The 14,503-nt window shown below is 46.6% G+C and overlaps 1 protein-coding gene across 1 annotated transcript in view; it reads right to left on the reverse strand.

Annotated features, from left to right (window-relative positions):
• The window catches only part of SNX31 (sorting nexin 31), a 73,383-nt gene that overhangs the window by 30,639 nt on the left and 28,241 nt on the right, over window positions 1-14,503 (reverse strand). The window contains exons 5-8 of the mRNA XM_068525865.1: window positions 12,997-13,107; window positions 8,576-8,666; window positions 7,526-7,613; window positions 4,219-4,288 (exon numbers count right to left, since the gene is read on the reverse strand). Of these exons, the coding sequence (XP_068381966.1) occupies window positions 4,219-4,288; window positions 7,526-7,613; window positions 8,576-8,666; window positions 12,997-13,107 (360 nt within the window). The remainder of the gene's footprint in view (window positions 1-4,218; window positions 4,289-7,525; window positions 7,614-8,575; window positions 8,667-12,996; window positions 13,108-14,503) is intronic.

Genomic DNA, 14,503 nt, shown 5'->3' on the forward strand with positions numbered 1-14,503 from the left:
GCATGAAATCACGTAAGTCACGGTTTTCATGAGCTTCAATCACGCATACGCTAGTGCCCTCTGCAGAGGCTTTTGTAGTGAGAAATGGAGAGGTGCATGCCTTTTTAAACAAGGCATCAGCCACTTGGCTCTGGGTGTTTGAGGCTGAGCAGAGCAAGGCCAGGAATGCGGGAGCAGATTGGGCCCATACAAGGGCACTGAGCCATGGGGGTATTAGGAGGCTAGTGGTCAGCCCACACTCCCCTTATCGTACCATGGGCCCTGATGCAGGGCTGGGCCTGCCTGGGGGAAGGGGCACCTTTTTCTAATTTGCACAAATTGTAAATGGGCCAGTGGTGGCCCTGCTGAATGTAGGCCCAGAATTGACTGAGCTTTCAGTATTTTTTAGAAAATCCAGAAACTTATACTTTTATGTGCAATCTTCCATTTTGTTTAATGTCACTCAAATTTTAAAAAAGAAGGAGGAAGGAAACACCTTGCAGGAGTCCACTTGGCTCGTGGGACATCACTGGACACGCTTGCTTTAAAAAAATTGAGAGTATTCCTTAATGGTTAATTATGATGGCACTGTTATTTATCAGAACTCCTCAGAACTTTTTCCATTAACTTTTTAAAAGGATGATTGCTTCTCACTCACATATCCTAAGCACCCAGGACACAGTCTGTGCCCTTGGCCATTCAGAGTCTAGCTAGGGAGATACTATGTGAACCAGTATTCACAATACCAGGTGCGGGCACCATAATGGAGGGCAGAACAAAATACCACAGGGGCAGGGAGGGAGAAGGCAAGTAAGGCTTCCCAAAGGAGGCAGCACTGTGGTTCCCTCCCTCCTGCTGCCCTGGGGCCCCCTTTCCATTTCTCAGTGGCTCCGCTCGAATTCAAGGAATGATAATGGCACAAGATATTATGACATCAACTACAGTTTTTTTGAAGACTTTGCCAGGCAAAGAGCTAAGGTTTGAATGTCAGTCTGTTAAAGCTGGAAGAAAACTTACTTAGAGACTATCAGTTCAGTCTCGTCGCTTCACAGGGAGAAATTGTAGTTCCAGTTCCAGAAGGATGAAGTGACTGGCCCAAGGTCACCCAGAGAGAGAGAAAGCCAGTGACAGAGCAAGGGATAGAATGCATTTTTGAAACTACAATTCAGTGTGCTTTCCATGAAGCCATCTTTCCCCCGTCTATAAGAGGAGGAGACACCATCGATATCTCTCTGGTTTACAACTCCTTAATGAAGACAGGTAAATATCATTTTATGATGCTAGCAGTTCCTAATTCTCACTACTCTGTATCCCTGGAAACCATGCCACAGAAACAATATTAGAATTAGGTGATGCATTCTCAATGAAGGATGTGCTGGCAAATAAACCAGACACTAATAATGTATCATAACAGCGAGAACGGCACAGAGCCTCAGTAAGCATTTAAAACGGTAAATTATGTTCCAGCTCATGTAACAGGGGTGTAAGTACACTGAACATGGGTATACGTGGATCAAAGTGGGATATGAAGCGAGCTCAAAACTATATCCTAGCCATAAAAAATACCGTAGTGAACATTAACTATTTAGTAAGTGATATTTTGATTTGCCTTCTTAGAATTTAGAAGAGTTTCGTGGAAATCATTTACTAGATGGTCTTGGTCTCTTAAAAAATCACCTAAGGAGAAATGTGTATTAAGGTTGTGAGTCCTGTGACATTCTGGCTGCTGGGGTCTGCTGTGTCTCTTCAGTCATACACCCAGGTTCTCTGCCCTGTGCTGAAAAAGCCAAGGCCCCCTGTGTGGAGCTGGTGGTCTAGTGGGGGAGATATATACACAAATGATGCTCTGTTTTGTCCAACTGATGACTCCGTTGATTTTACAGTACGATGGTCTTGTGTGACACTAAGGAAAAACACTGCCAATTGAATTATAACACAGTGCCATGTGGCAGTCCTGTGCAGTGCATGAACTGCTCATGCCAGTCTCTCCGGCTGGTAATTGCTTTCATTTCTTCTGAGACATGTGGCAATTTCTCTCACCTTCAGCAGCACTGCTCAGCCTGTGCTAGGCAGTCCTTTTGTTTAATCTTAGTACAAAATGGAACAGTGTCCTCTCTCTGGGAACATAAAGCACCTGGTTGTTGCTTTGCGAGAAGATGTGAAACACGGAACTGTGGTCATTTCTTCAAAGATGAACATTTGCTTTTCCAGTATAAAAGGGAACCCTGCCACCCACTCTTCTCCTCTCTGTGTAAGCAATAACTCCCACTCCATGCAGAACCATACTTTATGAAGTAAGTTTAAATGACAATTCGACTCAACACATATGTCAACGACACACCTAATCCAACTAAAGGGGAAACAGTATGAACATCTATGTATCAGTTCGCTGTTGCTGCATAACAAACCACTCCAAAATGAAGACTTGCTTAAAATAATCCAATTAAAGCAACGTAATTGCTTAAAACAAAACCAGAAGTCACCTAAGGAAGTGTGTGCTTTTCCTCTCCTATGCTCTTTCGTAAACCAAAGCATCAAAGTCCACCCTTTCACTTTTTTGCCACAACCAAAGTACTGCAGGAGGTTCTATCAGTGTTTCCTTGTCCCCTTGCAAAGCTCGTTAAAAGTAGTGTCTGACCTGACACTTCTCCCCTCTCTTCAATTCTACCTCCTTAGTTTATGAAAAGCCACAGAGTATAGCAGCTTAGAACCGCACTGCATAAAACCCACCTGCAAATGTGTTAAATCCCTTTCCTCAATCCTCCACGTCTAAGCCTACTCAGTCCTTTGTCAGCAAACGTTATTTTTTCTTTTTCTTAAAAATGCAGATGGTACCAACTGCTTGACAGAGTTATTATGAAGCTTAAATGAAACAATGCATTTAAAACAGTTAGTACTGTGAGAGGCCCCCCAGGAGGCTTAATGCTAAGGTCATGCTGGGAATAGTTCTAGTTTCTGGAGATACAGCAGTGAACAAAACAAATTCCCAATTTCATGGAGAAATCATTCTAGTAGGGACAGAGACAGTAAACAAAAATGTTATATATAGTGAAATGGTGGAAATGCTAAGGAGAAGATAAAGCAAGTACGTCAGGACGTGGGGCTCAGTCTGAGGGAATAGAAGACCGTGGGAGGGTTTGAACAGGCCAGGACTTCGACCCACCATTCTGCTACTTGAGAACAAACTGAGGGATAACCTCATGGAACACCTTACAAGAAGTTTCCAAACCTCCCTCCCACAACTGGCAGGCCAGGCCTGGGAAAGGATCAGGCCTCCAAAGATGCTGCCTTATGAGGGTGAAGAGTGGCGGGGAGCTGGGGAAGCAGGCGGGAGCTGAGATGGGGGTAACCAGTGGTGCATCACAGAGACAGCCTCTGCTGACCATGGCTGAGCAGAGCCTTCACCACGTTAAGTAGGGAAAGGAAAGGAGGCCAAACTCTAAATTTACTTTTCTGGAGACTGAGGGGCAGGGGTAAGGCCGGACCGACTACATAATTTGCAGGGCCTAGTACGAAATGAAAATGCAGGGTCCCTTGTTAAAAAATTAAGAATTTCAAGATGTGACAGCAGAGTATTCAACAAGCCTGGGGCCGTCTGAGCACGGAGGGCAGGGGGCAGTGCAGCCCCACAGGCCACTTGCCCATGAGGCTGGCCCCGGGGGCAGGTACACTACTTGTTGGTTTAGGGAAAAAGAAGATTATGCTAAAGTGAGATGTGGGGACCATGCGTGACTTTAAATTAGCGGGGATATCCTTTCCGGGCTCATGTAAATTAGCCTAGGTGATAGAGCGTCAGCTGCCAATTCGGAGAGACTGTTAGAATGGGGTAGAATTCTTTTCCCTCTAAGCTCTACTTCTTTAAAATTATTTATCTATTTATCTATTTATATTCTATTTATTTAGTTACTGTGGTTAAAATATACATAACATTTATCCTTCTAACCATCTGTAGATATGTAATTCAGCGGCACTAAAAACACTGACAATGTTGTGTAACCATCACCACTCTCTATACCTAAAACTTTTTCATCATCCCTAGCAAAACTTCTATACCCATTAAACAATAACTCCTCTCCTCCTCCCAGCCCCGTGTAACCTCTATTCTACTTTCTGTTTATATGAATTTGCCTCTTCTAGGTATGGAGGTAGAATTCTGAACTGCCACAGGTGTTCTGTAATGGTTTCGAACTCAAAAGGCCTATAGTATCTGGTGTTCTAATAGCTCTTGGTTCGCCTCACCTGCATGTAGATCAAATCTACAGCTGCTCTGCAGTCCATCAGCCTGGAGTCGAGGGACGGGTCCAGGTACCTGCGTGATTCAGGAGCGTTCAGTTAACTCATGACACGGCTAATGGGCACACCTGGGAGTGCATGCTCTCTGAAGTGGTGGTCCTCGACGCCTTGAACCAAGGCCCCCTCTTCTAGCAAAGCCACAACCCTCTGCTTGCCTAGTCTTCACCTGTCCTTCCGCCTCTTCTGTTTCCTATTGTCTTTATATTGTAAGCTTACCTGGAGGGCTCTGAGAATAGAAATGCAAAAAAAAAAAAAAAAAAAGCTTGAAGGGAATGGTGTACATCACCGTTCACACCCAGCCCCCCTCTTGGCCACCAAGTCTTCACGCCCTCTCCCCACCCGCAATTCCTGGCATAACGATCTGCCCTGTACCCACATCTATATCACTGCCCGGTACCCAGGCCACGTCATCTCTTGCCTGAGCTGCTCCCGTGACCTCCTCACCAGACTTTCTGCCTTGGTTGTGTTCCCTCAGTCCCACACTCCACATTCTAACTGGAGTGGTCTTTCTCAAGAGACTTTTCAGACTCTCATAGTCCCAGGAGTTAGAGCATTTATCCTGTTTGCTCCCAAGACCCCAATGTCATTTCCAGTTCCATCTCTGACCTCTCTCCCCTCCCCCACACTCTACATTCCAACCCTGTTTTCTCTTCTCTCCCTCCACCCCGAAGACCACTCACCTCATCAGCCTCCGTCCCGGCCTTATCCGCCTCTCCCACAAGCTTCAACCTCATGTCCCCTCCTCTGGTCTCTACTCCCCGAGTCTGTGTTAGCAACCCACCCACCCCCTGTGCTTCCTCAGCACCCTGAGTTTATCCTGACTGCTGCTCTGATCAAGCTGATCTTGATCAGGTGGGAAGACCCCTTAGATCAGGGCTGGGTCCTATTCAGACTTGACCCTCTGGACAAAGGGACTTGCAAATAGCAGGGCTTCATGTCGGTCTAACAGCTCTAGAATCACCAGGATGAAGTGAAGTTACAAGTACTGTGTGAGCCCAGTAGCAGGCTAAGAACCGACAGAGACCATCAGGAGAGGGTGCACCAGGGCTGGTCTATCACCAGTCTGAAGGCACAGGTGAGCAGAATCAGGGCACTCAGCAGTGGAGGGGGAGGAGACAGTGGGATCGGCATAGACCAAGAAAAATATGAAAATGTTGCTTGAAGATCAGCTTCATTCTAGGGGCTGCAGAGGAGAAGCTGAAGTATTCCTCCCTGTATTCCACTTAGCTATTTCACCCCTTCTCCCCAGGTGCCCCGTGTGGCAGAGAATAGCAACTGTTGCACCAGAGTTGGAGAACTCCCGGACCCACCCCAGACTGGGGCCCTGCGAGGCCAGGGCAGGCACTCTCCGGTCTGGAAGGAACTATACCATCTTTGGAGAGATGCACTAGGGAATTCACAGACAGAGAAAAATCCCTAAAACTTGACTAGGTCTCACTGCGAGGCCTCACCTGCTGGGAATTCCACGGCTAGTGTTAGTCAAGTGAGCCTCCCTGCTCCAACCCAATAAGACCTCACTCTGGACAGAGGGCCAGGCACCTGCGGGATCCTTTCTCCAGGCTCCCCCCTTCCAGTGACCTCATCCTCAGCTCTAACAGCTGAAGTGGGACCTCCTTTCCTCCCAGTCCCCAGGAGCAAAGGTAATCTGCCCAGATCTGAGATACAGGCTGGTGATGGGGTAGACATTTTGTCTTGCACTTATGATCCAGAAGTTATCTATTTAATGAAGACATAGGCAAAGCCCAATTTCCAATTCAAGCTTCGAGGTGAGGGACAGAATCCTCATCTCTTCTTTGATCTCAAGTTCTCTGGAGAGTCCATGGACAAAACAGTCTAAGCCCCAGGGATTTGGGGGGTAGGGGTGGTTACTATTATCATCAATATAACAATAATAAACATGACCAAAATTTATTGAGCATATAGGATTACTCCATTTAACTCTCACTATAATCCTATGAGATAGACCCTATTATTATTATTTCCCATTTTACAGATAAAGAAACTGAGGCTTAGAGAGCTTGAATAACTTGACTAAAGTTCAGCTGAACCCTGCGATTCACATACTCAGATCCCAGGAACAACTATGCTTAGCCACCTGTTATTATGGGCAGCTTCCAGAAGAATAACTACTCTCTAAACTCTCAGACAGAACTGCATCCTTTTCCCCTTCTCAGGGCTCCATGCCACAGGTTTTGACCGTTTCTCAGAATACTTTTGAATAGCAGTATATGAACTTCTAGCCCTGCTGGGAAACGTCTTCCAAAATTCAAAGGCACAGCCTGGAGCTCTAGCAAGGCATCACAAGGTCAAGATATCTACTATTCCTCGATGTCAAAATGCCTTTCTTTGAAAACTTCTGTGTTTAGATTACAGATTAACTGGGCTGGGTGAGAGTGAGCCAAAGAAGCAATCCAATACAGCCACGGTAATAAACATTGGGAATTACAGATTAATTCCCCCATTCCCCCATTGTTATTTTGTTTGTTCTTCAGAGGACCCCTTGTTTCTGGGAGAAATAAAAGTATTTTCTGCAAAAATACTGCAGATTTTTTTCCTAGATTGTGTCCTATCAATCTAGGAAAATATGTCTGGCTCTAGTAAATAAGCATGTATTGTTGGAACACTTTAGGAATATAAGCCAAATACGTAGAGTTCAAATTCACTGTGGGGGAATTCCCTGGGGGTCCAGTGGTTAGACTCTGCACTTTCACCGCTGACGGGGGGGTGGGTTCAATCCTTGGTCGGGGAACTAGGATCCCGCAAGCTGTGCGGCACGGCAAAAAACAAAAATCACTGCGAATCGGCTGAGTCCGCTCTTTGCCTTCAGGGAATACCACAGTTCAACAGATAAATCAGACTTGCTTGTAATCATCAACAAAGTCCTTCAATTAAATACAGTCAGTCATCTATTCCAAAGCAAACACACGACCTATAATTCCCCACCATTACCTGCTTCAATCCCCAGCCCCCCCACCCCCAACCTTACCTTCATGGCTGCCATCCTCATGATAATATCCCTCAAGTTTTTAACTTGAGACCAGCGAAAGTCATCCTCAATGTCCTTTTCTTTAGGACAAATGTTCTGGTTCATTCCCTCCTTTCTCTCCTTCATTGCTTTCCTGGACCTTCCCCAAGCTCCTGAGCTCCCTGGAGCTGTCAGACTGTGAGCTGGATGTGGGAGATTCTGACAAGCTCTGATCCGCAAAGCTAAGATATCCTGAGATACCTTCTGTCACAGTAAATGCTTACTCACCACTTCCTGAGTCCAACCTGGAAGTTTTCCACTTCAGAACTGCGAAGACTAACATAAGGGAGTTCAAAGTCCACCAATTTTTTAATGACTAGAGAAAGGGAAAAGAGTCTTATTGGTTGAAACAGCACAGATAGTTTTCATACAGTGCAGTGCTTTAAAATGATAAAAGAGAGCATTACTATTGGAAGAATAATAATACTGTCTTGCATTTATATGTAATTTTTAACTTTCTGAAGTTCATTTAAAAAATAAGTAGCATGTGATCCTCATAAAAGACCAATGGCTTAAGTAGGCGACATTTTCACTGTGATACAGATGAAGAAACTGGGGTCCAGAGAGGTCCAGTGCCTTCACCAGCACACCACAGCTCCTGGTGGCCAAGCAAACTTCCACCTCCAAATCACCTCCCCACAGCTTCTGAGGACATATGTAAACTACTCGGAGACAACTGATACCATCTCACAACAAAAAAAGTTGTAATATCTAGAAATGCACTGTAGAGAAAAGCAAAAGCTATATGAAACAATGTCATTGGTCACGATCTCACTGCATGTGTATTTTTTAAAGAACCTAAGAACTTATTTATATCATCCACATTTCATAGCAAATATTCCTTAACGAGGAGATATTCCTTAACAAGGTCTGATGGGATCGGCTGATGCCCGGAGTCCAGCACTCCATCCACAAGGGGGTTGTGGCGTTGCTGGAGACCAGCCCCCAGTGTGCAGGGATAAAGGTGCACCGGACAGAAGCGCTGGGGCTCAGGAGGCACAAGAGGAAGTGTGGTTACTGGAGAGAACTGATGTCTTGCTCCTGACCACGCTGCCTCTCTGGAGCTGCTCACCCCCAGCTCACCTTGAACAAAGGCACAGCCCCCCATCCCCCAATGTCCGGTTCAGGGGCCGAGAGTCGTAGTAGAGACCACACACTAGGGCGTTCCCCTGGGGGGGGTGATTGGCCCCTCAGCTGCAACCCCACATCTCCTGGCTGAGTGCCTGCTCACACCTGCCCACCCCATCTCAGGCTGCCTGCATTTCCTTCTCTCCTTACCAGACAGCTTGCCCTCTTTGTAAGACCGAATGAGAAATAGTCCAAAGTATCCCAGCAGCTCCTGACACAGTCCAATTTTGCGTGATACCACCTTTAACCAAAGATGAGAAAGAGGAGGGAAAAGTTAGGAGTGTCCGCCTGTAAATATCAATAAAAAGAGCTTTAAGGGGCCAATGGATATTAAGAGAACTCTTTCCCGAATCTAAAAATGGTATATACTCATTTTAGAAAATTTGGAAATTTTAAAAAATTACAGTGAAAAAAATAAAAACCAGTCCCCCCAACAATGGACATGAACTGGCCCCAGCTGAGACTGGTTTGTCCCATCTGGGATGAGGACTCGTCTCCCAGATCGGTTTGGCATCTATTGTCCACTGGAGGGCAGTAGCTGTTCTCCAGGATCATCAGCCCTTCTGTAATACCTGCCCCTGGGGCCCACACTCCAATTTACCTTCCCTGGGGGCTGGATTACCAGATATTGGGAAAAGGGATGTTCCCCACCATTGGCTGGCATATACAAGTATACAGGCTAATGTCCGCCTATGACACTCCAGGCCTGCTTCTCTCTGATGTCTGCTGTGACGCTCAAGGCTAATTTATGTGGCTTTTGCTCAGTGAAACCTCAGATCCCGGGCACAGGCTGCCCTCATTTCATATTCCTCTTTGACCTTTACCTCAAACAGCTTTCATTTCAACACCAGTGATTTCGTTTTTACCAACTGGTCATGAGGCTGTAACCTCGAAACATTTCACATCTATTCACCCTCCCTCAGTAGGAACATTCATGCTTCCACAGGTTCTTTCCCTCTCCACTCAGCCAGCCCACCCCCTCTTTAAGGCTGGGTTGCTGGGTGATTTCTTTGCATGCCTAGTCTGAATTCGCTAGATCACCTCTGCAACCCTCCGTGCGAGGGTCCACCTGTATGGCTCTGTGCGTGAGCTGACCCTTTGACCATGGCTCCAAGTTCTCAAGGTGGCAGTTGTACCAGGCTCAAAGGGGTACTTTCTTGTCCGAGGTCTGTAAATTACCTTGGGAGACGGTCTGATTAGGTGGATGGTATGAGTAGGTGTTCTCAGAATAGCTCTGAAAATAAAGAAGAGCCTGGGAACTTTTCACAACTTCTACTCAATGTTTATCCCCATTCTCCTTTCTACCTTACTCTCTTCCCCATGCCCTTGCAAAACAAAAACAAAAACAAAACAAAGCAAAACCCTGAACCAAAACATAGGGCACCTCTGTGTGTGGGGCTGAGTGCACCAGTGGTAACAGATTGCAAAGTCGTCTTCTCCTAGAGTAAATATGAACCCATGCCCACTCAAATTAGATTTCTCTCTTCTCTGACTCATTCAGTGAAAACAGCAAGCTTACATGCCAAGGAAGATAGAGGAGTGGGAACGGAGACACTTTCTATAATTTATAAAGACATAAATACAGACACCTTTCGAGGGGGAGAAAGCAGAACAAAAAGAGACACAATAGTATTTCCTTCTTAGCAAATGTTAATGATGCTTCAAAACACAAACACCACCAATAAAACTACATTAGCACAAATGCATAGAAAGCAAAAAAGAGATTTTAGTTTGTTGCTGGTGCTTAAAGAGCCCATCAGGATGGCTGGAGAAGCAAAGTGAGCGTGGTGACATGTATGCTTGAGAAGATACAGACAATAATTTTTAATTACAAAATGTGCGTTACATTTTTATGTCAGCTAGAGAATTTCCCAGCCCCTGGAAGAGAACTCACATCTGTGCCTGGCCAAGTGCTCGCTTTACCTTATACAGAAACTCCTTTACTTCATTTTACCTCCAGTGCTAATGATGTCCATGCTATGGATTTGAATTTCTCACGAGCCAATGTGATGGAAGAGGGGAAGTACATTTTTCTGAGGTTAATGTACCTCATTCAACTTCTGCCATCAGTTACAAGGGGAACTGGACAAAACAAGTGGCACTGTGGAACCCTAGACTTACTGCCCTACTCAATACTTATTCAGCACTCCCTCTAACATCAATACTAATAATGATAAAGAACCATACTCAGCACTGCTGACGGATCGTGAGCTATTGCTATAATTACTTAGACATCATTTCAAAAAATTAAATAACTTACCCAAACTCACATGTGGCAGCTCTGTAATTTGAATCTGGGACTTGACCTAACCCCAGCAGATAGGAGACCCCATACTCCCACCAGCAGCCAACTTCAGCTACAGTTATGTCTAGTTTGGCCAGCGAGCCCAGTGTGTATAAAACATGTCAATAATGGTGTCCTTGGGCAGGGCAGCTGCTCTCCGGTTCTGTGTAGGCTCAACCATTTCCAAATGAGCTTATATCCTACAGCTGCACCCCTGACTTACCTGCCTGGCCCCAGAGTACCTGAGTTTGTGGTCCCTACCCTCACTATTTCTGTCTCCTCCTCTTTCTATTACGTGTCTGTCTCCCACCTTGTAAGTCCTGGGAGGGCAATTTAGGGAACTGTGTTTTGTGTTTTGGGGTCTCTTGGTATAAATCCACTCAAGTGTTAAGCATCAAGGGCCCTTGATAATTTCTAGAAAGATCATTCTAGAAATCAGTACAGATTAGCAAAACTGGAAGCAGGGAGATTAGTTTGGAAGCTGCTAGGGGCATGGGGATGAAGGGGAGGAAATTGGGAGGGGAATGAATAGGAGAGAGACTTGGGATGTAGTGTCAGTAGGATTTGGGGGGTGAAGGAGGAGGACCCAGGGTAACTTCTCAACGGATGGCCTCAGCAACCAGGTCACAATCCAGGAGCCAAGAAAAGGGTGTATGTAGTGACTTTAGTAGGAAGAAAGGTGCAAAATAATCATTCTCGAGCAGAGCAAGATCTAGAGAAGGAGTATTTCCTAATCTGAGGACTCAACCAGGAGGGCATAGGTGGGCTCAAATCTCCAGGCTGGGAAGGGGAGCCATGATGCAGGAGGAGGGTCCCACAGTCTCAGGTAGAGGCAGGCTCAAGAGCTGGGAGCCCAGCAGGGAGCACCTCCGGTCATCGGCTCAGAAGGTGGCAGACACCAGGACCCCAGCACAAGAAATTTCCGTCCTTGGAAAGGTCCTAGAAACTTTCCGACTTCCTCCTGTTTATAACTTCTTATTCTCCCTTGAATGTTTCTCTGGAGGATTAGAATTTGTGAAAGAATTTCGATCTAAATGGAACCGGAGGATATAAGATGGAAAGCCCCACAAGTGTGACTCAGGAAGACAAGACGTAAGGACTGAGAGGCTGATTTCCCGTAAATGCCTAATTCACAGAAAACAGATAATATTGGAATTTTCTTAAATGATAGGGAGTTAGTCCGGGGTTGCCTCATATCAGCCTTGGGAAATTTTGCTCATGGTTTCTAGAGACCCAAACAAGATAATGACCCAGGTCAGGTTGGTCTCACAAAATAAGTGGAATTGAGCTTTGTTTGTGTGACCGGACTGGTTTTGTCTGCTGGGGGAATTTTCAAATCTGGTCTCCGTTTGTTTTGATTTTAGTAGACTCTAACTGAACTCTCCCCTCTTTACATTCCTGGCCCATAAATAAAGCCTCCCCCAAACCCTCAGCAGACATGCCGGCAGCCTTTCCAGCTTTCATGTCCCCAGCTGCAATTCCTCTGCTATTCCTGAATACACTCATCTTCTTGACAATTTTGAGCTACCTCATTTTACCTTTTTATTTAAGTTGACAAACTAAAACTCTCCAAAGGCAAGGGACCTGGGAGCTGGCCCTAGAGCAGTGTGTGGGTGTGAGAAGACAGAGTCCTCTCTGAAGCCCAGCTCGAGGAAGGAAGGGCCTCAGGGACAGAGCTGGTAATGGCTGCATCTGCAGAAGGAAGGATGCTTTCTGGGTCTCGTCCTCTGAGTCCTCAGAGAACCGACCAGAACTCAGTTCTGGCCCTGTGGACGCAGAATTAGAAGTGCTGGGCATTGGTTTCAGGGGTTTTCCCCTGCGAGGGAGGAGGGACCACTCTTTCTGGCTTTGACAACCCCACTGTCACTCTCTGCCAGAAGCTGTCACCAGCCCACCTGGGTAGTCTCATCTGGGCTCCACCCTCCTTCCTGCTCCTAAGTAGGGACATCCTGTAATAAAGCACTTGGCATATTTGCAAGGCACATCCCTGGCTGAGTTCCAGAGAACCAACAGCAGCCTTCGCAAGAACCTGGAAAGTTGATGCCCACAGAGGGGGAAAAAAAACCAAAGAGACCCTGGGGATTGGCTGTAGCTGAGATTCCTCCATCAGCCTGTCAGAAACAGCCAGCATCTCTACAGATAAGTCATCCAGAGTAAAATGATAGGCAGGAAGCTTCTGGAAGGTAACCGTATCCTAGTCCCTGCCTTCAAACAGAATGATTCCTAAATTCAGGAATTCCTAAATTCCTAAATTCAGTTCTGGGGCTGGAATTTGGATAGAATTTACCTCTAGGACTCTTTCGGCAGTATCTGATGTTAGAATTTCGACTTTAATGCTCCTTCCATCGGGCAGAAATATATCCAGAGACGCTTTCTTGGTAGTGATACTAAATGTGTCCTATAAGCAAAAGGAAACACAATGAGCTTTGTCGCCCTTCCGTGGGGCACATCGATGCAGGAAACAGTCATCTTCTTCTCTGTGGGCCCTTGGGGCATACAGTATCCAAAGCAAATGAAAGCCACGTGCAGAGATTTGGGGGACTGGTTTTGGGGGTGGGGTGGGGGTGAGGAGAGGGTGGAGAGGAGCCCAGGCAAAGCAATGACATGCAGCTTGAATAATTTCCAAATAAACAAGGCATCTGTCCTAGGAAAAAAGATTTTGAGAAAATCATCCACGTGACTCTTGGTCATCCCAGATTTTAACTCTCATATTGAATATTGCCAGGCATCCCTAAAAGTTCGTAATATGCGCTAATTTATGGTTCTGCTGCAGCAAAACTCTGAAGCCGCAAACTCTGAGGCCTGTGCGGGGATCAGGTCTCTATCTGGTGAATGGGCACCCAGCTAAGGGGCCAACACCCCAGCTCAGCACAGCCCTGCCTGCACTTTCGCATTCTGGCCTTCTGTGAGGGGATGCGTGTGTGCCAGAGGGGACTGCGAATCCGGGCACCTGTGAACCTCTCGGATGGAGCATTCTAGTATGTCAGATACATGCTAGAGACAGGGGAAGCCCGTCCGAGTTCAGGAAAGCGCGAGGCTGAGGTTGGCACTCAGTTACCATAGAGAGAGTGACCCTGGCGGGGAGGCAGGGCCAGCGGCTGCCCACACGGGCCTCCAGGGCAGCTGCATCTGGTGGGGGGGGGCTGTTCTCAGTGCCTCTGAAGGGGACCCTGTCAGTCCACAGAGCTGCTTGTCTCTGGGAGGCTGATCCCAGTCACAGCGTTCTCATCTCAGGTTCCACAATGGACTAGACCCTGACGCAGCAGCCACTGCATGCAATGCGTTCACTTCTCTCCTAGGCATTTAGAATGGCACCAGTGATATGTCATCCTTGGGAGAAATGAGAAAAGAGCCATTCAAGTCGTTTTCTGTGTTCTGAGCCTGCTATATAAGCCAGAATATTAGTAATTAGCAACACAGTGTGTGGGGATGGGGGCGGGGGGTATGCGGGGAGAGGCAGTATCTCTTTTTAGTGACCAGAAAATTTACATCCAGGTCACCTCCTTCCTGGTATCAGTTTGGGGGAGGGAAGATCCTGATGACTGATCAGAAGATTATTGGGGGAACACGGGGTTGGGGCTCAGGTCAGCTGACCAGGTGAGACCCCTTTCCCCTCAACAGGCAGCACCTCGCCCTCCTTAGTCCTCCTGACAACCCCCTGCCATTCACAGACACAGCGGATTAGGCACCAGGCTTTGTAGCGAACCGGGAAATCCTACAACCCAATCGCACTGCCCAGGTACATCAAAAGGTCCATCATGTTAGTGACAGGCTTATTTTTTCCTAATTTGGTT

The sequence above is a fragment of the Eschrichtius robustus genome, chromosome 17, assembly GCF_028021215.1.
Source record: "Eschrichtius robustus isolate mEscRob2 chromosome 17, mEscRob2.pri, whole genome shotgun sequence".
NCBI classification, from domain to species: Eukaryota; Metazoa; Chordata; class Mammalia; order Artiodactyla; family Eschrichtiidae; genus Eschrichtius; species Eschrichtius robustus.